The sequence below is a fragment of the Asparagus officinalis genome, chromosome 5 (genome assembly GCF_001876935.1).
Source record: "Asparagus officinalis chromosome 5, Aspof.V1, whole genome shotgun sequence".
Classification (NCBI taxonomy): Eukaryota; Viridiplantae; Streptophyta; class Magnoliopsida; order Asparagales; family Asparagaceae; genus Asparagus; species Asparagus officinalis.
In genome coordinates this window covers 84,746,364-84,760,752 of record NC_033798.1, presented here as the reverse complement: position 1 = coordinate 84,760,752, position 14,389 = coordinate 84,746,364, and the positions used below count along the sequence as shown (strand labels likewise).

At 36.6% G+C, this 14,389-nt stretch overlaps 2 protein-coding genes across 5 annotated transcripts in view; both read left to right on the top strand.

The window, feature by feature from the left end:
- LOC109839962 lies at nucleotides 1-7,041 on the top strand. 4 transcript variants are annotated; one of them, XM_020408435.1, is made up of 14 exons: nucleotides 1-126; nucleotides 1,192-1,582; nucleotides 1,886-1,962; nucleotides 2,046-2,204; nucleotides 2,761-3,094; nucleotides 3,402-3,520; nucleotides 3,611-3,683; nucleotides 4,087-4,310; nucleotides 4,398-4,454; nucleotides 4,548-4,719; nucleotides 5,858-5,965; nucleotides 6,059-6,229; nucleotides 6,613-6,672; nucleotides 6,775-7,041. In XM_020408435.1, exons 1-14 carry the CDS (start codon nucleotides 68-70, stop codon nucleotides 6,886-6,888), a joined length of 2,118 nt encoding a protein of 705 aa, XP_020264024.1. In that variant the 5' UTR covers nucleotides 1-67; the 3' UTR covers nucleotides 6,889-7,041. The 4 variants fall into 4 exon arrangements, with proteins under 4 accessions (XP_020264024.1, XP_020264023.1, XP_020264026.1 ...); XM_020408434.1 differs by having other exon boundaries at nucleotides 2,755-3,094; XM_020408437.1 differs by lacking the exon at nucleotides 2,046-2,204.
- LOC109839961 (ninja-family protein Os05g0558800-like) overlaps nucleotides 7,639-14,389 on the top strand; it is an 8,402-nt gene continuing 1,651 nt past the window's right edge. The window contains exons 1-2 of the mRNA XM_020408433.1: nucleotides 7,639-7,814; nucleotides 12,055-13,129. Of these exons, the coding sequence (XP_020264022.1) occupies nucleotides 12,160-13,129 (970 nt within the window). The 5' untranslated portion in view covers nucleotides 7,639-7,814; nucleotides 12,055-12,159. The remainder of the gene's footprint in view (nucleotides 7,815-12,054; nucleotides 13,130-14,389) is intronic.

Here is a 14,389-nt window from a genome sequence, read left to right as displayed (position 1 = left end):
TCTTTCCCTTCTCCCCTCTTCTCTTTCCTCACTCTCTCTCCCTCCCTCTCTCTCTCTGTAGTCACCAATGGCTTTGCTCTCTCAATTTCAGCCTCATGGGTCTCTTCAGCTCAAAGCTACTAGCAGGTAATCGACTGCTTGCACTTCTCTTATTTGTGTGCATTTTTCTGTAACTTGCTCTCTCAATTTCTCGCACATTTTATGGCATGCCCACAAGTTGTTTGCATAATTGCGTCACTAGGTGTGTGGATTTAGCCTTTGTTGGATACGAATCCAGTTCAAAACTGGCTCTAGTCCTGTGGAGAACCTGATCTTGTTGGGGCTTGGCCCGGATCAAATTTGGTACAATCTCGAATCAAACTAAGCTTAGTCAATTATGACTAGGAATAAAGTTCTGGTGAGAATCACTCCAATGCGCTTGATCTCATTTGGCTGACGAGTTTGCTAGCTAATGCAAATTGGAGAACAAAGAGCCTATAATCTATAAATAATCTCCTTGGTTAATTCTCGAACATGCAGCAAAAAAGGTTGGAGACACAACTAATTGCTAATTGTTTCAACTTGAACTAGAAAGTGATTTGTTCGTGTGGTGATTAGATAGGGGAAGACTAATGTAGTCCCTCATACTGTCAAGATCAGTAGTTATAGTTCTTTATTATTGACTCCATCAAACTTCAATAAAATCTCTACATCTGAAGCGAGGCACTAACATAGCATTCACTTTCTCTATCATGAATAAAGTATCCCCTATTGTATTACTAACTCTATTATGGTACCGAAGCACTTGACTCGTGAATCTTTTTCTGGTTATCGATTTGTCTTTAGGCTTTTCCATGCTAGATTTAAAATGAAAATCTAACTCATCTTCATGTGTAAAATCTAATTCTTATCTTTGTAACTGAAATATGATTCATCCCTCAAATGGCAAGTGATAGGAAGTTGTATGTTATAGCTCTAGTCAAAGTATTAGAGCGATTAAGTTTCCATAGTAGTGTAATAAGTGTCTGAAGTAACAATTTTCCTTTGTTCAGTGGATATTCTTTCTTCATCCCCTCACTCGATATATACTGCCAGGCCAGGGTGTAAAGTCCCATATTACTAGTCTGCATGTCTATCTTTCCTTTCTTCAGATCATGTTGTGTAAATATATGTAACAAGAAACTTGCTAATATTGTTCATTTCTTGTCGCAGAAATTCAACTCGCACTTCAGGTGTAACAAAATCCTTTATCTACTCAGCATATATTTCATCAAGATTCCATCCACAATGCTTCAAGTATTACGGGGGAGGAGTTGGTAATTTAATAACTATCAAACCCACAAGGTTTCTTCCATCCCCTGTTGCATTCTCAGCGGACTCTTTGGAGTATGATTTTGGCGAGTGCACAACTCCGTTAGATGTCTGTGGTGATCATGGAACAGAGATCAGTTACATAGATTATTTACGACATATATTACACGAATCTGCAAGAGTAATATCTGTTGGCTTAAAGAACCATGAGTCATCTAGAAACTACGCGAAACTTTCTAAAGCATGGGTAGGCGAGGATGTCGACTCATGGCATGCACCCGTAGCGTATCAGGTAGAAATTCAAGCTAGATTTCAATAGGGTTGGTTTCAAAAAATATATCAATGTCTGTTTCCTAACTTCCGTGTCAGCAGGTAACAACTAGCAGATACTATAGCGATTCGCAGCAGTCATGAAAAAAATCTAAGAAATTCAACAGGCCTCTTATAAGCTTGCTTATACTTGAATTTAAAATGAAAAACAGATCTAGACTATTATCAACAATTACACTAATCAACTTATTCACTAGTCGTTCCAATAGAATGAAGCTCTTTCAAACTGTGTCTTTCTTGTTGTTGCCTTTTTCTCTTTTTCCAGGCAGCAGTCTATGCTTTACTTAAAGCTGTGTTGGAGCTAGGAGAACTGCTGAATGAAAAACATTCAGTATACGATATGTGAGACTTTTTTCATGTAATTAAATTTCCATTCTTGCAAGTTCATTAAAAGAAAAATTATTTACTCGTGGCTTTTTGTTCAGTCTTTCCCCTAAAATACAATTAATTTCTGAGTCTCTTGACGGCCAGTTGAGCATGAGAGATCCAAAACTGGTGAACTGGTTTAGAATGGCACAACTTCCTGATTTAGTTAAGCGTGTTACCCTTGTACTGGAAACATGTGCTTCACACTATGTGGAAAGGTTTGAACATGAACTCTGTTTTAGGGTAAACTTCACTAGAACCCCCAGAACATTTGGCATTTTTCATAACACTCCCCTGAACTTTGTTTTTCCCACTAAACTCTCAAAACTCCAAAAGAGGCTTAAATAACCCTCCAAAAATTTCAAAATTTCCCACAACACCCCTCCCCCACCGCGCGTGCGCCCCAACCGGAAAGAATACCACCACCAAACAAATAGCAAGGAGAAGATGCGATCGAAAAAAAAGGAGAAGATGTGACCCCATATAAAAGTAGGGGGGTTATTTGAGACTCTTTGGAGTCTGGGGGTGAAGTCGGAAGAACAAAGTTAAAGGTGGTTTTGTGTGAAATGCCTTCAAATTTTCAGGGGTTCTGTGAAATTTACCTTTGTATTAATGAATATATCAAGTGACCGATTATTGGCTTACTCATCTAATTATATGCTCGTATTTTTATGCACATTTGAGTTTCGTATATCAGGTGCATGATTTTTTCCATTTAAGTTCTGCTGTAAAGGATGAATAATGCTTACTAATTGCAAAAGCTTTCAGCGGCAGTGCAGTAAGCATTCTTGCAGTCAGTTGCTGTGTTGCTATTAAAAAGCTAGATGCTGCACGTATTTCTTCCCCTGACTTCACCATTTCCCTCCGTGAAACTATATGGGAACTTGTACAGTCATCACCTGATTATTCTTCTGTAGACATATTACACCATTTAGCAACCAAGTCAGGAGTAGAACATGAGTTCCTAAAGTTTTTTGGTCCGAAGGTTCTAGACCTTGATGCAAGAGGAGATATAATCTTTTGGATGGGACTGATTCAAGAGAAGCTTGTTGCAGCACTTTGTAGAGAAAGTGTTGTAAGAGTTTTGCAGCTCTTTTGCTGTTCTCAGGTTAGTACTTTGAATCAGGTCATATCAATGTTTTCGTCATTCATGGCTTCTCTCTTTAAATAAACAGATCTAGCATTATTTAAATTAATATAATGAAGAAAAAAAAGTATGTATACAATTTCTTTTACTTGATAATATAAAGAGGCCAATGTAAGGAATCCCTTGGATGGTTCTGAAAATTTTCTTGAAGTTTGAACTTTGTCACTAGGAGAGGCATTCTCTTGAACTTTGATGGCATATTCGCACTATTTGTTTGGATCACTTCTCGAGATATTTTCTCAACTCATGTTGCATTCACATTTCACAGGTTGTGGTAAGGGACCTCGCAGTTATAGGACTTTTTGCAGTTTTGGGGAGAAACACTAGACTGTTCTTAGCGAAAATGGGTATAGATGATCTAGATGAAACTGTCAAGGATTTCCTCTGGTTAGTCTCTATAACTTCTGATCAGGATAACTTTGTCATGTATTCTCTGTAAGTTGATTCACTACGTGTTAATTTCTTATCAAATTGCAGCTACTTGGAGTGCGGCATCCTTTTCTTATATCCTGATCTTTCTTCTATGTGTGTATATCAGCTGTTCATGGATGTAAGTCTCAATTCTTTTCATATTGGAATCACAGCATGGACTAATAATACTAACCTATAGGGCTTAGGTGATTCTATGGAGTACACATTCATTAGAGGAAATTTCACAAAACTTCCATCAAGCCCATTTTGCCATAACCTCCAACATGGTTAAAAACGTCACTTGACCCCCCAAAAAACCATGACATCTGAATTTTTTTCACTTAACCACCATAAAATTTGTCAATTTTGGTGGCTTTGTGACATTTCCAAACCTTTTGAGGTTATGTCAAAATGGGCCAACTTTATGGGAGGTTTTGTGATACTTACCCTATCCATTATGAATATCTGGGAGGAAAAAAGTTTTTCCTAAATGATACCACCGCAACTGTAAATGAACTCACACTTAATCATTGTTCTGATAGGTAGTTGCCGAGGAAATTGGGTGGCTCAACTTGTATGCTGCAGAATCATCCACAAAGAGCCAGGACAGAAAGAGACTGAAGTCACGCGCCATCCAAGCTGAAAAGGAGATTATTCTGTCTACTGTGTTTGGTGTTTGCTCAAATATGTTCTCAGGCTTCGATCATTATATTGATAAAACAGAGCAGTCTCCTAATCACAAAGTCAAGGCATATATTCAAGTTTGGTTAGTAATCAAAGCAACATCCCTCTCCACTAAATCTAGCTTTCTTTTCTGATATTTGAAGGAGACTTCTATTACGTTATCTTGCAGCAAGGGCCTTCTAACATTTTGCCTTGAAGATTATTGGGCAGTTTATGATAGATTACGGTACATCATTTTCTAGAAAACTAAAGAATTTTGGTGGACAAGTTAATCAGTACAAATTTGATTCTTCGCTAACACGAAATTTCTATGAATCAGTGAGTTGAGAAAATCTACTGAAGTTCAATTTCCTGAGCCAGTGATGCATACAGGGAACCTGACAGAGGTGATTTCATCTTCCCCAAGGAATGGGCTTCGCCAGAGGTGTGGAGACGTAAAGCCCTATGTTTCTGCTGAATGCATATTTCAAGACAAGCAAATTAAAAGCATGGTAATGTGTTTTTTCATCTGTTATATAGAAATTACATCATCAGGCAAAAAAAATAATATTATTTTCATAACCAGTCAGGTTTTTTAACGATTGTACCATTCTAGTAGAGCATAAGTTTCTTTTTTAGTACAGTAAATAGAAATTCAATTGTATATCATGAACGCCTAATTTTTTTCTTTTCTGATTTCTATCATTTCTGGAGTGTCTATAATGCTTGAACTGGGTTTTTCGTCCACCAATTTGTACAAAAAGTTGTATACATAATGATCAACATGATTGTTTGTCCATGAATTAATTATTGGATTTAGCTAGAGCATAGAATTATAGCCCTCAACTCCCACCCTTAACTTTCGAATTTTGTTGCAGTGTCAGGAACCTTTGACATTGCCAAGATTCAAATCTTGTTGGCTATGAATTTCTAAACAGGATTTAAAGAAAGATACCACTCTGCGAGTCAAGGTCTTGGCCCATGCAAGGACCCTCAACTTACGGGGACATATCACACTTTAAAATTATAACCCTCAACCCTCGCCGTAGCTTTGGAGTTTTGGTATAGTGGCAGGGACTTTGACAGATTTAATATGAGAATTTGAGAAAAAAAAGTTTAGAAATATACGGTTGAACCAAGACAGATTAAAGTAAGTCCCTCAATCCAAACGCCAAAGAGCCTCACCCACCCTTTGGCCGCTGATTTTTGGGAGAAAAAGAAACACCTAAATTAATTGTCGTTTTGGTAGATCCCTAATAATATTATGCAGTCCCCTAAGAAATTTGTTTAGCCCCTCAGAAAGGGGCTAAACCAAAACATTTTGGAAGGATTCAGTAGGAAACTTGAAGTTCAAATTCTAGGATCTAAACAGGGCCATGCAAAGCCTCATAGCTCATAGTTTCTAAAAAGTGATAGTTGCAACTTGCAAAACCACATAGCGCATAGCTCATTGTTGCAAAACCACATAGCGCATAGTTGCAAAACCACATAGCTCATGGTTTCACGCACTGAGATTCAAGAATGTTTTCAATTAAAAAAAAAAAAGAACAAGAAGAAAATAAAACGTAAACAAAAGAACAACTTTTGTAGAAAAGTTATTATTTTCTACTTTCTGAACACCTCTAACAGGTCTCTGTTACCATCTTGCAGCTGAGTTGCTCAGATAAGATCCTCGCAATGCTTCCTGAAGCTGCAGAGACAAAGCTTCGACAGAGTTTCTTTGCTAAATATAGCAGTTCACTATTGTCTTCAACATCTGTAAGACAAACAAAGCATTGTTTTAATTATACTGGAGATGTCCAATTGCGATTTCATTTCCATAGTACTTGACATTTGATTATTGTCACCCAGGACATCTGCATGGGATCTAAGATGCTCTTTGTTGATGTCATGTTCACAGTCCAGTTTATTAGGAAACAAATATTTGGGCAGACATTGACAAAGAGGGAGAAGAAAAAGATTGCAAGAACACTAATTGATATTGTTTGTGTTATCCCAATTGCAATACTGATGCTTCTACCGGTGAGAACATAATATTCATGGTTTTCTTACATTCACCATTTTAGTCTCAATAGATAAAAGACGAAATTGTGTTCTTCGATCCAGAGTTTTTCACTCTATCAGTCTATTGCCAAAACATACGAACAATATGTACTATTTTTTCACTATAGGGAAACTGATTTGTCTTGAAAGATGTCAGAAATGGTACTTCATCAGATAATGTGATATGTCCTTAAATTAAAAAGCTAAATCTTGATCGCATGACTAATACCAAATACAAATCATATGCCATGAAACCTAATTTCAAGAAGCATAAAACATTTTTCTTTCGCGTGCATCCCTTATGGCTATGTATCTGTGCATCTAATATATAGTTGGCGGCTCCTTTGCATTTATCTGATCAGGTAACTGCCATCGGCCATGCAGCTATGCTGTCAGCGATCAAGAAATACATCCCGGGCTTGGTAAGTGGCAGCATCTTTGCAGTGAAGTCACATTGAACTTTTTATCCTAATCAAATCTAATCATTTTCTATCCTTTTATGAAAATTGGCTTCTTGGATATAGATACCATCTCCATATTCTACAGAGAGACTGGATGTTATAAAGCAGCTGAAGAGAGCTAAGAGGATGAAAGTTCAGTCAACCAGTAACCTCACTCCTGCTTGCATGGCTTTGTAAGGCAAGCTGCTTGTAAAAAGTGGGAACTTCTGTGTACTGTTAGCAGAAAAGCCTTGTTTAGACTTTGTAATAAATTTTGTAAATATTTTTCACCCTTACTCGGTCTTGTCTGGAACAGTGATATCTTTAATACTAATAATTGATAGGCTTATTGTATAAGGGGGGCAAGGCACATTTTGGCCCAATATTATTTGTTGTTGCCCATGCACTTCTAAAATCTAGATATATAACTTTTCAAAAAAAAAAAAAAAATCTAGATATATAATCATGGATATATGTATATTTTTTTCTAACAAGTGCCCAGCGAGGAGAGAGATAGCGAGAAATGAATAGCAAGTAGGTGTGATTTCCTCCAGATTTGTACTGATTTTTTTCTTTATCTCTCTCATCTCTTATAACCAGCGCCCTTGGGCACCCATTAAAAAAAAAAAACTCAATTTTGATTCAATTTAAAGGGAAAATATACAAGATTCAATTTAAAAAAAACCCAATTTTGGTTTATGATAATTTTAACTCTTTGGAACCATCACGAATCCAATCATCAAAACTAGATTTCAATCCAAACCGACCCTTTATGCACGGAGCGGTATTATTAGGACATAGACCCGAACCCTACCCGCTTGCAACCCTAACTATTCCATGGCGCGTGCCGTACACGTGCCTTCCAACGGGCCCGTTGTCGCTTTCGTTCGGTCAGTGGACGAAAAAAGATTACCGTCACCAAAATCACATGCCCAAAGAAATTAAAAAAATGAGCAAAAAGTAAATAATATAAAAATAGCAATAATTTTTCCTTCAAGACTGCTTCCCCTCTTATTTCATCTGAGATCGCTCCTCTCTCTCTCAGCTTTTGGGTTCAGTTTGATATCTGCTACTTCTGTTCAAAGGAAAGCAAATTCTGGGTATTTAAGGTTGAATGGATTCAGGTAATGGACTGAAATTTTCTCACGATTTCCTCACTCAAAATCTGATTTTTTTTTTTCATCCGGGTTTTCTTTTTTCTGCTTGATTTCATAGGATTTCGTTATGGGTCAGGAAATTTTAGGATCTTGATTAGAAATATTGAGCTTGTGTTGATGTGTATGGAAGAAATCATGAGTAGAATTAGTGGGAAGGGATTTGAATTGTGATTAGGCTTTGTAATGTTTGAATTATATCATAGTTCAGTTGGGTGTGAAATTAGACCAATTTTAGACATTTTAGTGGCGGATTGTGTCCACAAACTGAGTTTATTTGGATTGTACTTGATTGTTTCTGTGTGAAGCTTGGGCAAGTTTGAGTAATTATAATTTCTTCTAAAAAAAAGTTACAATCTTGGGCACATACTTATGTATATATTTTATTGGATACTTATTAGATTGCATTTTCTGTGAAAGCTATAAGGAAACCAGATAACTGATTGCTATGCTTTTTGTTTATTTTGTTCATGAAACATGTATTATATTTCTCTCCTGATGAATCTTAGGTTTTGTCTCCTACAGAGGGTTTCAAATTGGAAATAAAGATACTTTGCCAGCCTGCTTGGAAATCTCCAAATCATGTTCTTATTTCTATGTGATTTGGTTAACTATGATTCATTGGGTTGTCTTACCATTTATTACAGAGTTTGCACACCGCACGATCTTAACTTGGGCAAGGCGTATATGTATAACTTTTACACTATTTGTAATTGACTTTGTTAATTTTTGATCAAATCTCCGGTCAATGGTTAAAATACTTGCCAGTGCAAAGGTGTCTAAAATCAAATAAACTACACGACTTTCATTACTCTTTTATTATAGGCTTCTTATTACTTTATGAAATGAGCACAATACTTGGCAGATGCAAACAAAGTGTAGCTTTACATATCTGCTGCACTTCTGAATGTACTTCCTATCAGAAGATTTGTTTATGTTTTTCTTTAGTATAGAATTGTATATTGCATTGCTGCAATCAACATAATATGCAGCTGATAAAAGATGCCCGTATGAAGCTATTTATGAGTCCAAGAACTTATATACCTAAGCTATATTTGTGGCATATGTTTATATGGGTTTGTTTTGTGTGAGTTTTGATTTCTGAAATAGAGTTGACATATAAATAATTAGTCCCTTTATGCCTTAGCGTATTACTTGTAATATGCTTCTCTTTTGTGTTGACATTTTTTTGGTTGATGATTTTGTCATTTGACTATTGATGTTTGGTATGATTTCGACACTTTTATTTATTGCGGGCATGAATATTTGTAAGGCACTTCAAAATATGCGTTGGTATTTTTTTTGTTATCTTCTTTTCTAAAGCTACTTTGATATATATACCATCCTTTACTTTATTGATGGTTTCATCTCTCATAATTGTATGAACCTAACTAGTTCTCATTGTATGTTGTACTCTTCCAATATGTGCATAACGCCATATACTATATTCTGTAGCATTATATGCTTTTTCTTTGGCAGTTTTGTCAATTGAATATATGCAGGTTTTCTTTGGAGCCTTCATTAATGACTTCAATCAAGTACATTCCATGCATACCAGTAAGACGGCATAAGAAATAGAGTTGTAAAAATCAATGTCCTTTAAAGTAGAGAGATGAAGATTGAACAAATAGAGTGTGCGCTTCAGAACATTTATATTTCTATTAACATATATATGCATTTTTCTTGGAGCCTTCACTAATGCCTTCAAGTTCATTCCATGCATCCCATTGAGACGATATAAGAAATAGAGTTGGGAATAAATATAAGAAATAGAGTTGGGAATAAATCAATGTCGAGAAAGGTTAAGATACAGCAAATAACATGTGCACACTACTACTTATGTATTTATATATACATGTATATGCAATTTTTACTTGAGCCTTCATTAATGCCTTTGAGTACATTCCATGTATGCCGATGAGACGACATAAGAAATAGAGTTGGGGATAAATCGATGTCCTTTATGAGAGAAAGATAAAGATACAACAAATAGAGTGTGCACTTTAGTGCATATATGTAGATATTTATGTATACGTGCGTCTGCATACATGGGTGTGCGTGTGTGTGCATGCATATGTGTGAGTGTGTATATCAAGAGTGAAGAAGATAAAAGAACACTAGAAGCAGACAAAGGTGCAGTGAGCAATGTGAGAAAGAGGAGAATAACAAGCAAAGACAAATTGTGAGAAAATTTTCTATCTGATATTGCAATTATGAGGATTGACACGTCGACTATTTAGTATCTTGATTTATTGCAAGCTTGAATTTGGATACATTTATATGGAGAATGCTGACCTATGAAGTCTCATTTTGTAATTATGGTGGTTATCCTTGCAGCTTTTCTTTCCATTTCTTGAAAAACAATTATATTTTGTATACACGTATATCCTTTTCTTTTGTTTTTCTGTAGTAACAGCGGTTGGTGTGTTCCTTCACGCTCTTTGCTCTTAGCTAGTATGTTGGTGACGTGGCACACGTCTAGACCCCCAAAGTCCAAGTCATCAACTTATCCATTTATTTTTTAGTAGTTCCTCAGTTACACATGACTAGTTCTATCCTATGTAGCACAGACACGGATCCGACACGGCCATCCGACACGCCGACACGAGGCAAATCCTAAAAAATACATAGGATACGTGTGTTCGACACGTGTGTCTGACACGGACACGACACGGCTTCATGTTATGCGTGTCCGTGCTTCATAGGTTCTATCTATATATTATTTTCGAGTAGTTCCTAAATATGGGCACTTTTTCTAAAATCTAAATTATGGGTTTTGGACCTTGCCAGTTGTTCCCAAATGCCGAACTTTTAACTGTGCTAGAAACATCTGGAACTAAAAATATAATGAGACCAAGGGATAATTAAGAAGGCATTCAAAGCTTACTTGATAAGTGTCCTTATGATATATCTCTTATGGACACGGCTGGCATCTGTTCTCCAAACTACTATACCATAGAAAGGAATTTTCTCAAGGGTTTATACAAAACTGTTACTTTGAGTTTGTGCTAAGATTGTTGGAAGCATACATGTTTCTTTACTAAGGAAAATCATAACAGTTAGTGAGTGACCAATTCCAGTTGGATGGCATTATTTAGGGATATATATTTGACTCAGCACTTTTCCTAAGAGACTATTTATGGACAAACATTTAGGCGTATTCAGCTAAGGGAAGTAATTACTTTGGGGTGGATAGTGGACAATAAGAACTTTGTTTTGACAATACATGTAATCTCTATTTCTTTTGTCTTTCTATGTATATCATGTTATTCCCTGCTAGATACATGCTCAACCAACTCTAAACTTCGTATGTATTCACAATTGTGTCTGCTCGCATTGAAGTGACAACTGGCTAGCCGGTGAATACAAGTGATGTCCCGTTAGGCCGAATCAGTGATGACCATAGGTAACACACTATAGTAGCTAGCATTAATTCTCCACTTCATGACTAGTTAAAAGTCCCGTAGGGTATGAATGAGATCAGTTTATGATCTCCAAGACTCACACAATGAGGAAGTAGGGAACCCTTCATTCACTTACTTATTTGGTCGTGAAGCACATGCTGAGCATAAGCAGTATGAAATGCGTGCTACACTAGAGAATCTTTGGCAATTCAGACTGTATGTCTTAAACTCTATAACACCGTACAGATCTTAGTTCCGTTGCATCACAAGCGCCTAACTCAAGATACTAATTTGCTCACTCTCAACAGCAACATATGAATTTCTCTCACCTGACTAAGGCGCCTTATGTATAGGTTTCATGTAAATGTGTTTATTTACGTTGGCTAGCCTATAGCATAAAGTGGTTACCAACAATGGCTTAAGTTTTTATGAAAATACAGTTAATATTTTCTGCATGTTGTCACACCTTATCACATAAGTATTACCATTACATTTATATGCAAACTTCGCTAGATCGCCACAACTCCGAATGGGTGATGAGAACTTCAACAATTTTGGATTGAGACATGTTTCCTGATGGATGATGGCGAAAGCAATGTGAATTACATGCAGTGCATAATCTATACATGTTTTCTTATCATTGGGAAAATGAATTCCTATTTGAGTTGATTTTGTATTTCTCTTTTTTGTTACACCACTACTAGTAATTCCTTTCAAATTTGTCAACAATTTCCTTTTGATAGATGTTCTGAATGTGATATTTGGGTGCCAATGCTTTTCTCATATTTTCATTTACCACTTTGCAGATGTCTTATTGCTCTCTGAAGATGAATATGTGTTTCAGTGAGGAAAAACTATAGAAAGTACTCATTAACCTAAAGAGGATAAGAACTGAGGTGCTTTACTGAAAAATGGAGGATGATAATGGGCTAGAGCTAAGTTTGGGCCTATCCTTTGGTAGATCATCTGGCAAATTGAAAATCAAAGATACTTCTTCAGATCCTAAAGCAGATGAAGGAAGTAATAATAAACTAACAAGTGACAGTAACTCTGTTGCCGACCCCTCTTTCAAGAACTTCTTCCAAAAGGGCACTGAGAACCAAGATCAAAAGGGGAAACAGAAGTCTGCTCCAGATTTGCAGCAGAGTGAGAATTTCTTTACCGACCTTGGAAAATCCTCTACTCCTGTGATGGATCATCCCAATGATGAGTTGAACAGGTATCAAGAGCTTTGGGACTCAAATAACAAAACAACAGACATTGAGGAAGAGAAACCAAGCAAGCGAAAGATGCCATTTGAGGAGATAAACTTTCAAAACAAGCATGAGAAGGTAGCTGAGTTCGCTGATAGACATGGTAAGAATCTTACCGGCGTAAATTTGATGAGAAATCCATATGTTCCAGTTACTACAGAAGATGCTTGCTCAGGTGTTAACGAGGAGGTTGCTGAGTCAGAAGCAGAAGGATCAAATTCTTGGTTGGTTTCACAGCAGGAAGAGAAATCTAAGAGCTCCGACATTCCCAAGTTTTGTGATAAGTATGTTGTAACTGATTCAAGCGGTAAAAAAGAGTTGTCTATATCAGGAAATGAGTCCAGTCAAGATCTTGGAAAAGTTGCATATGGGATTCCCGTGCTTCAACCGTTAACTGTGACGAGTGTAGCTTATCCAGTGCCTGTTACAAACACGGAGCGTCCTGTAGTTCAGGCAGCAAATACGAATAATTTGCAGCTTTCTTTTGGCTATTCGTCTGTCCAGCTTCCAACACTAGAAACAGGATCTTCATGGGCATTTAACTCTCAGCCTCGGCAAGTTACTTCACTTCTCAGTAGGGAAGGAGCACCTAATACACAGAATTCTGATGGTTTAAAGACATCTCATGGTGAACTTAACTTCTCCAACCTTCTTTTTTTGTTATATATGTCATCATAGTCCTTATTCTTTTTAACTGCTTGTTTCTTGTGAATCCCTCTCTATCTGCTGTTACTCTACTACTTTTAAGGTAGGCACCTGAATTCAATGTTATAATCATAATTATGCACATATTCCTCCTCTGCTAAACCTTCGTCTGCTCTCTCTCAGATCTTCTCCGCAACTTTACCTGCTAGCATCTTAGACATTTTCTTCAAATTTACTACTTTGCAATCAAGCATTTTTATTAAGGAGGGCGCCATCTAATATTTGTTTTGTGTGCATGCTCACTCCATTCAAGTTGTTTTACATCATGCAGTGTGGGCACAAGTTAAAAGTCATATGATTAAGGTCTCATTTCTTATGCATCCAAGTGGCTTCAAAAGAGGCATCTGAGAATAGCAATTTGCTTAGATCTATTTAGTTTTGAGTCATTATAAAATTGATAATCCAAACCTCTCCTCATCATCCTAGCACTTCAAAACTTTTTCAAGCAAATTTTTGCTGTGTTTTTAACAACATGGGCAGCGGACCTGAGAAACCTCTATTTTTTTAGATAATTGAATGCATACAAAGAAAACTCAGAATAAATTGATTTTAGTCTTAGATATTTTCATGTATGCATGCCCGTACCCTCTCATGCGTGTGTTTGTGGTGGATGCATGCATGTGTCTGTGTGCGTGTATGTACATTTTCTGTGTGTTTTCTCTTGAGTAACTATTGCATGTCAGATACAACCATCAAATTACACCCATGATCTCATCTCTTGTTCTTTCGGTCTGGCCATGTTCTGCTAGGTTATACTCATAAAATTAATCATTCCTTTCTGAGCATTTTATCGGACATCGTCAATGGCTTGAGTTTCTCATGGTTATAATTTTGCTTGAAGTCCTTCCTAACTGTTTTTTCTTTCTTTTCAAAAATTATTTATCATATACACTTACACAGTTTACATGATCATCCTTGGCTGCTTTTGGACCTATGTGGTTTCAGCTAATAATACTGTTTTGAGTGCAGGAACATAGATATGAAATTCATACTACATGAGTATCTTTATATTAAGAATATATACATGGGTGCATACGTGTTCAATTATTGAATGAGTGGATGAGAATTGGTCACCTCACTACCAAACACCAAATTTGTGCTTGGAACCATGCATACACACACACACACATATGTATATGTACACACACACACACACACACACACACACATATATATATATATA

What these genes read in the sequence shown, in the direction of transcription:
- LOC109839962 (XM_020408434.1), top strand. Translation starts at nt 68, where the DNA reads ATGGCTTTGCTCTCTCAATTTCAGCCTCATGGGTCTCTTCAGCTCAAA. An exon ending in AGCTCTTTTGCTGTTCTCAG is followed by an intron (nt 3,095 to 3,401) that starts GTTAGTACTTTG and finishes CACATTTCACAG; the next exon opens with GTTGTGGTAAGGGACCTCGC. An exon ending in CAATACTGATGCTTCTACCG is followed by an intron (nt 6,230 to 6,612) that starts GTGAGAACATAA and finishes TTATCTGATCAG; the next exon opens with GTAACTGCCATCGGCCATGC.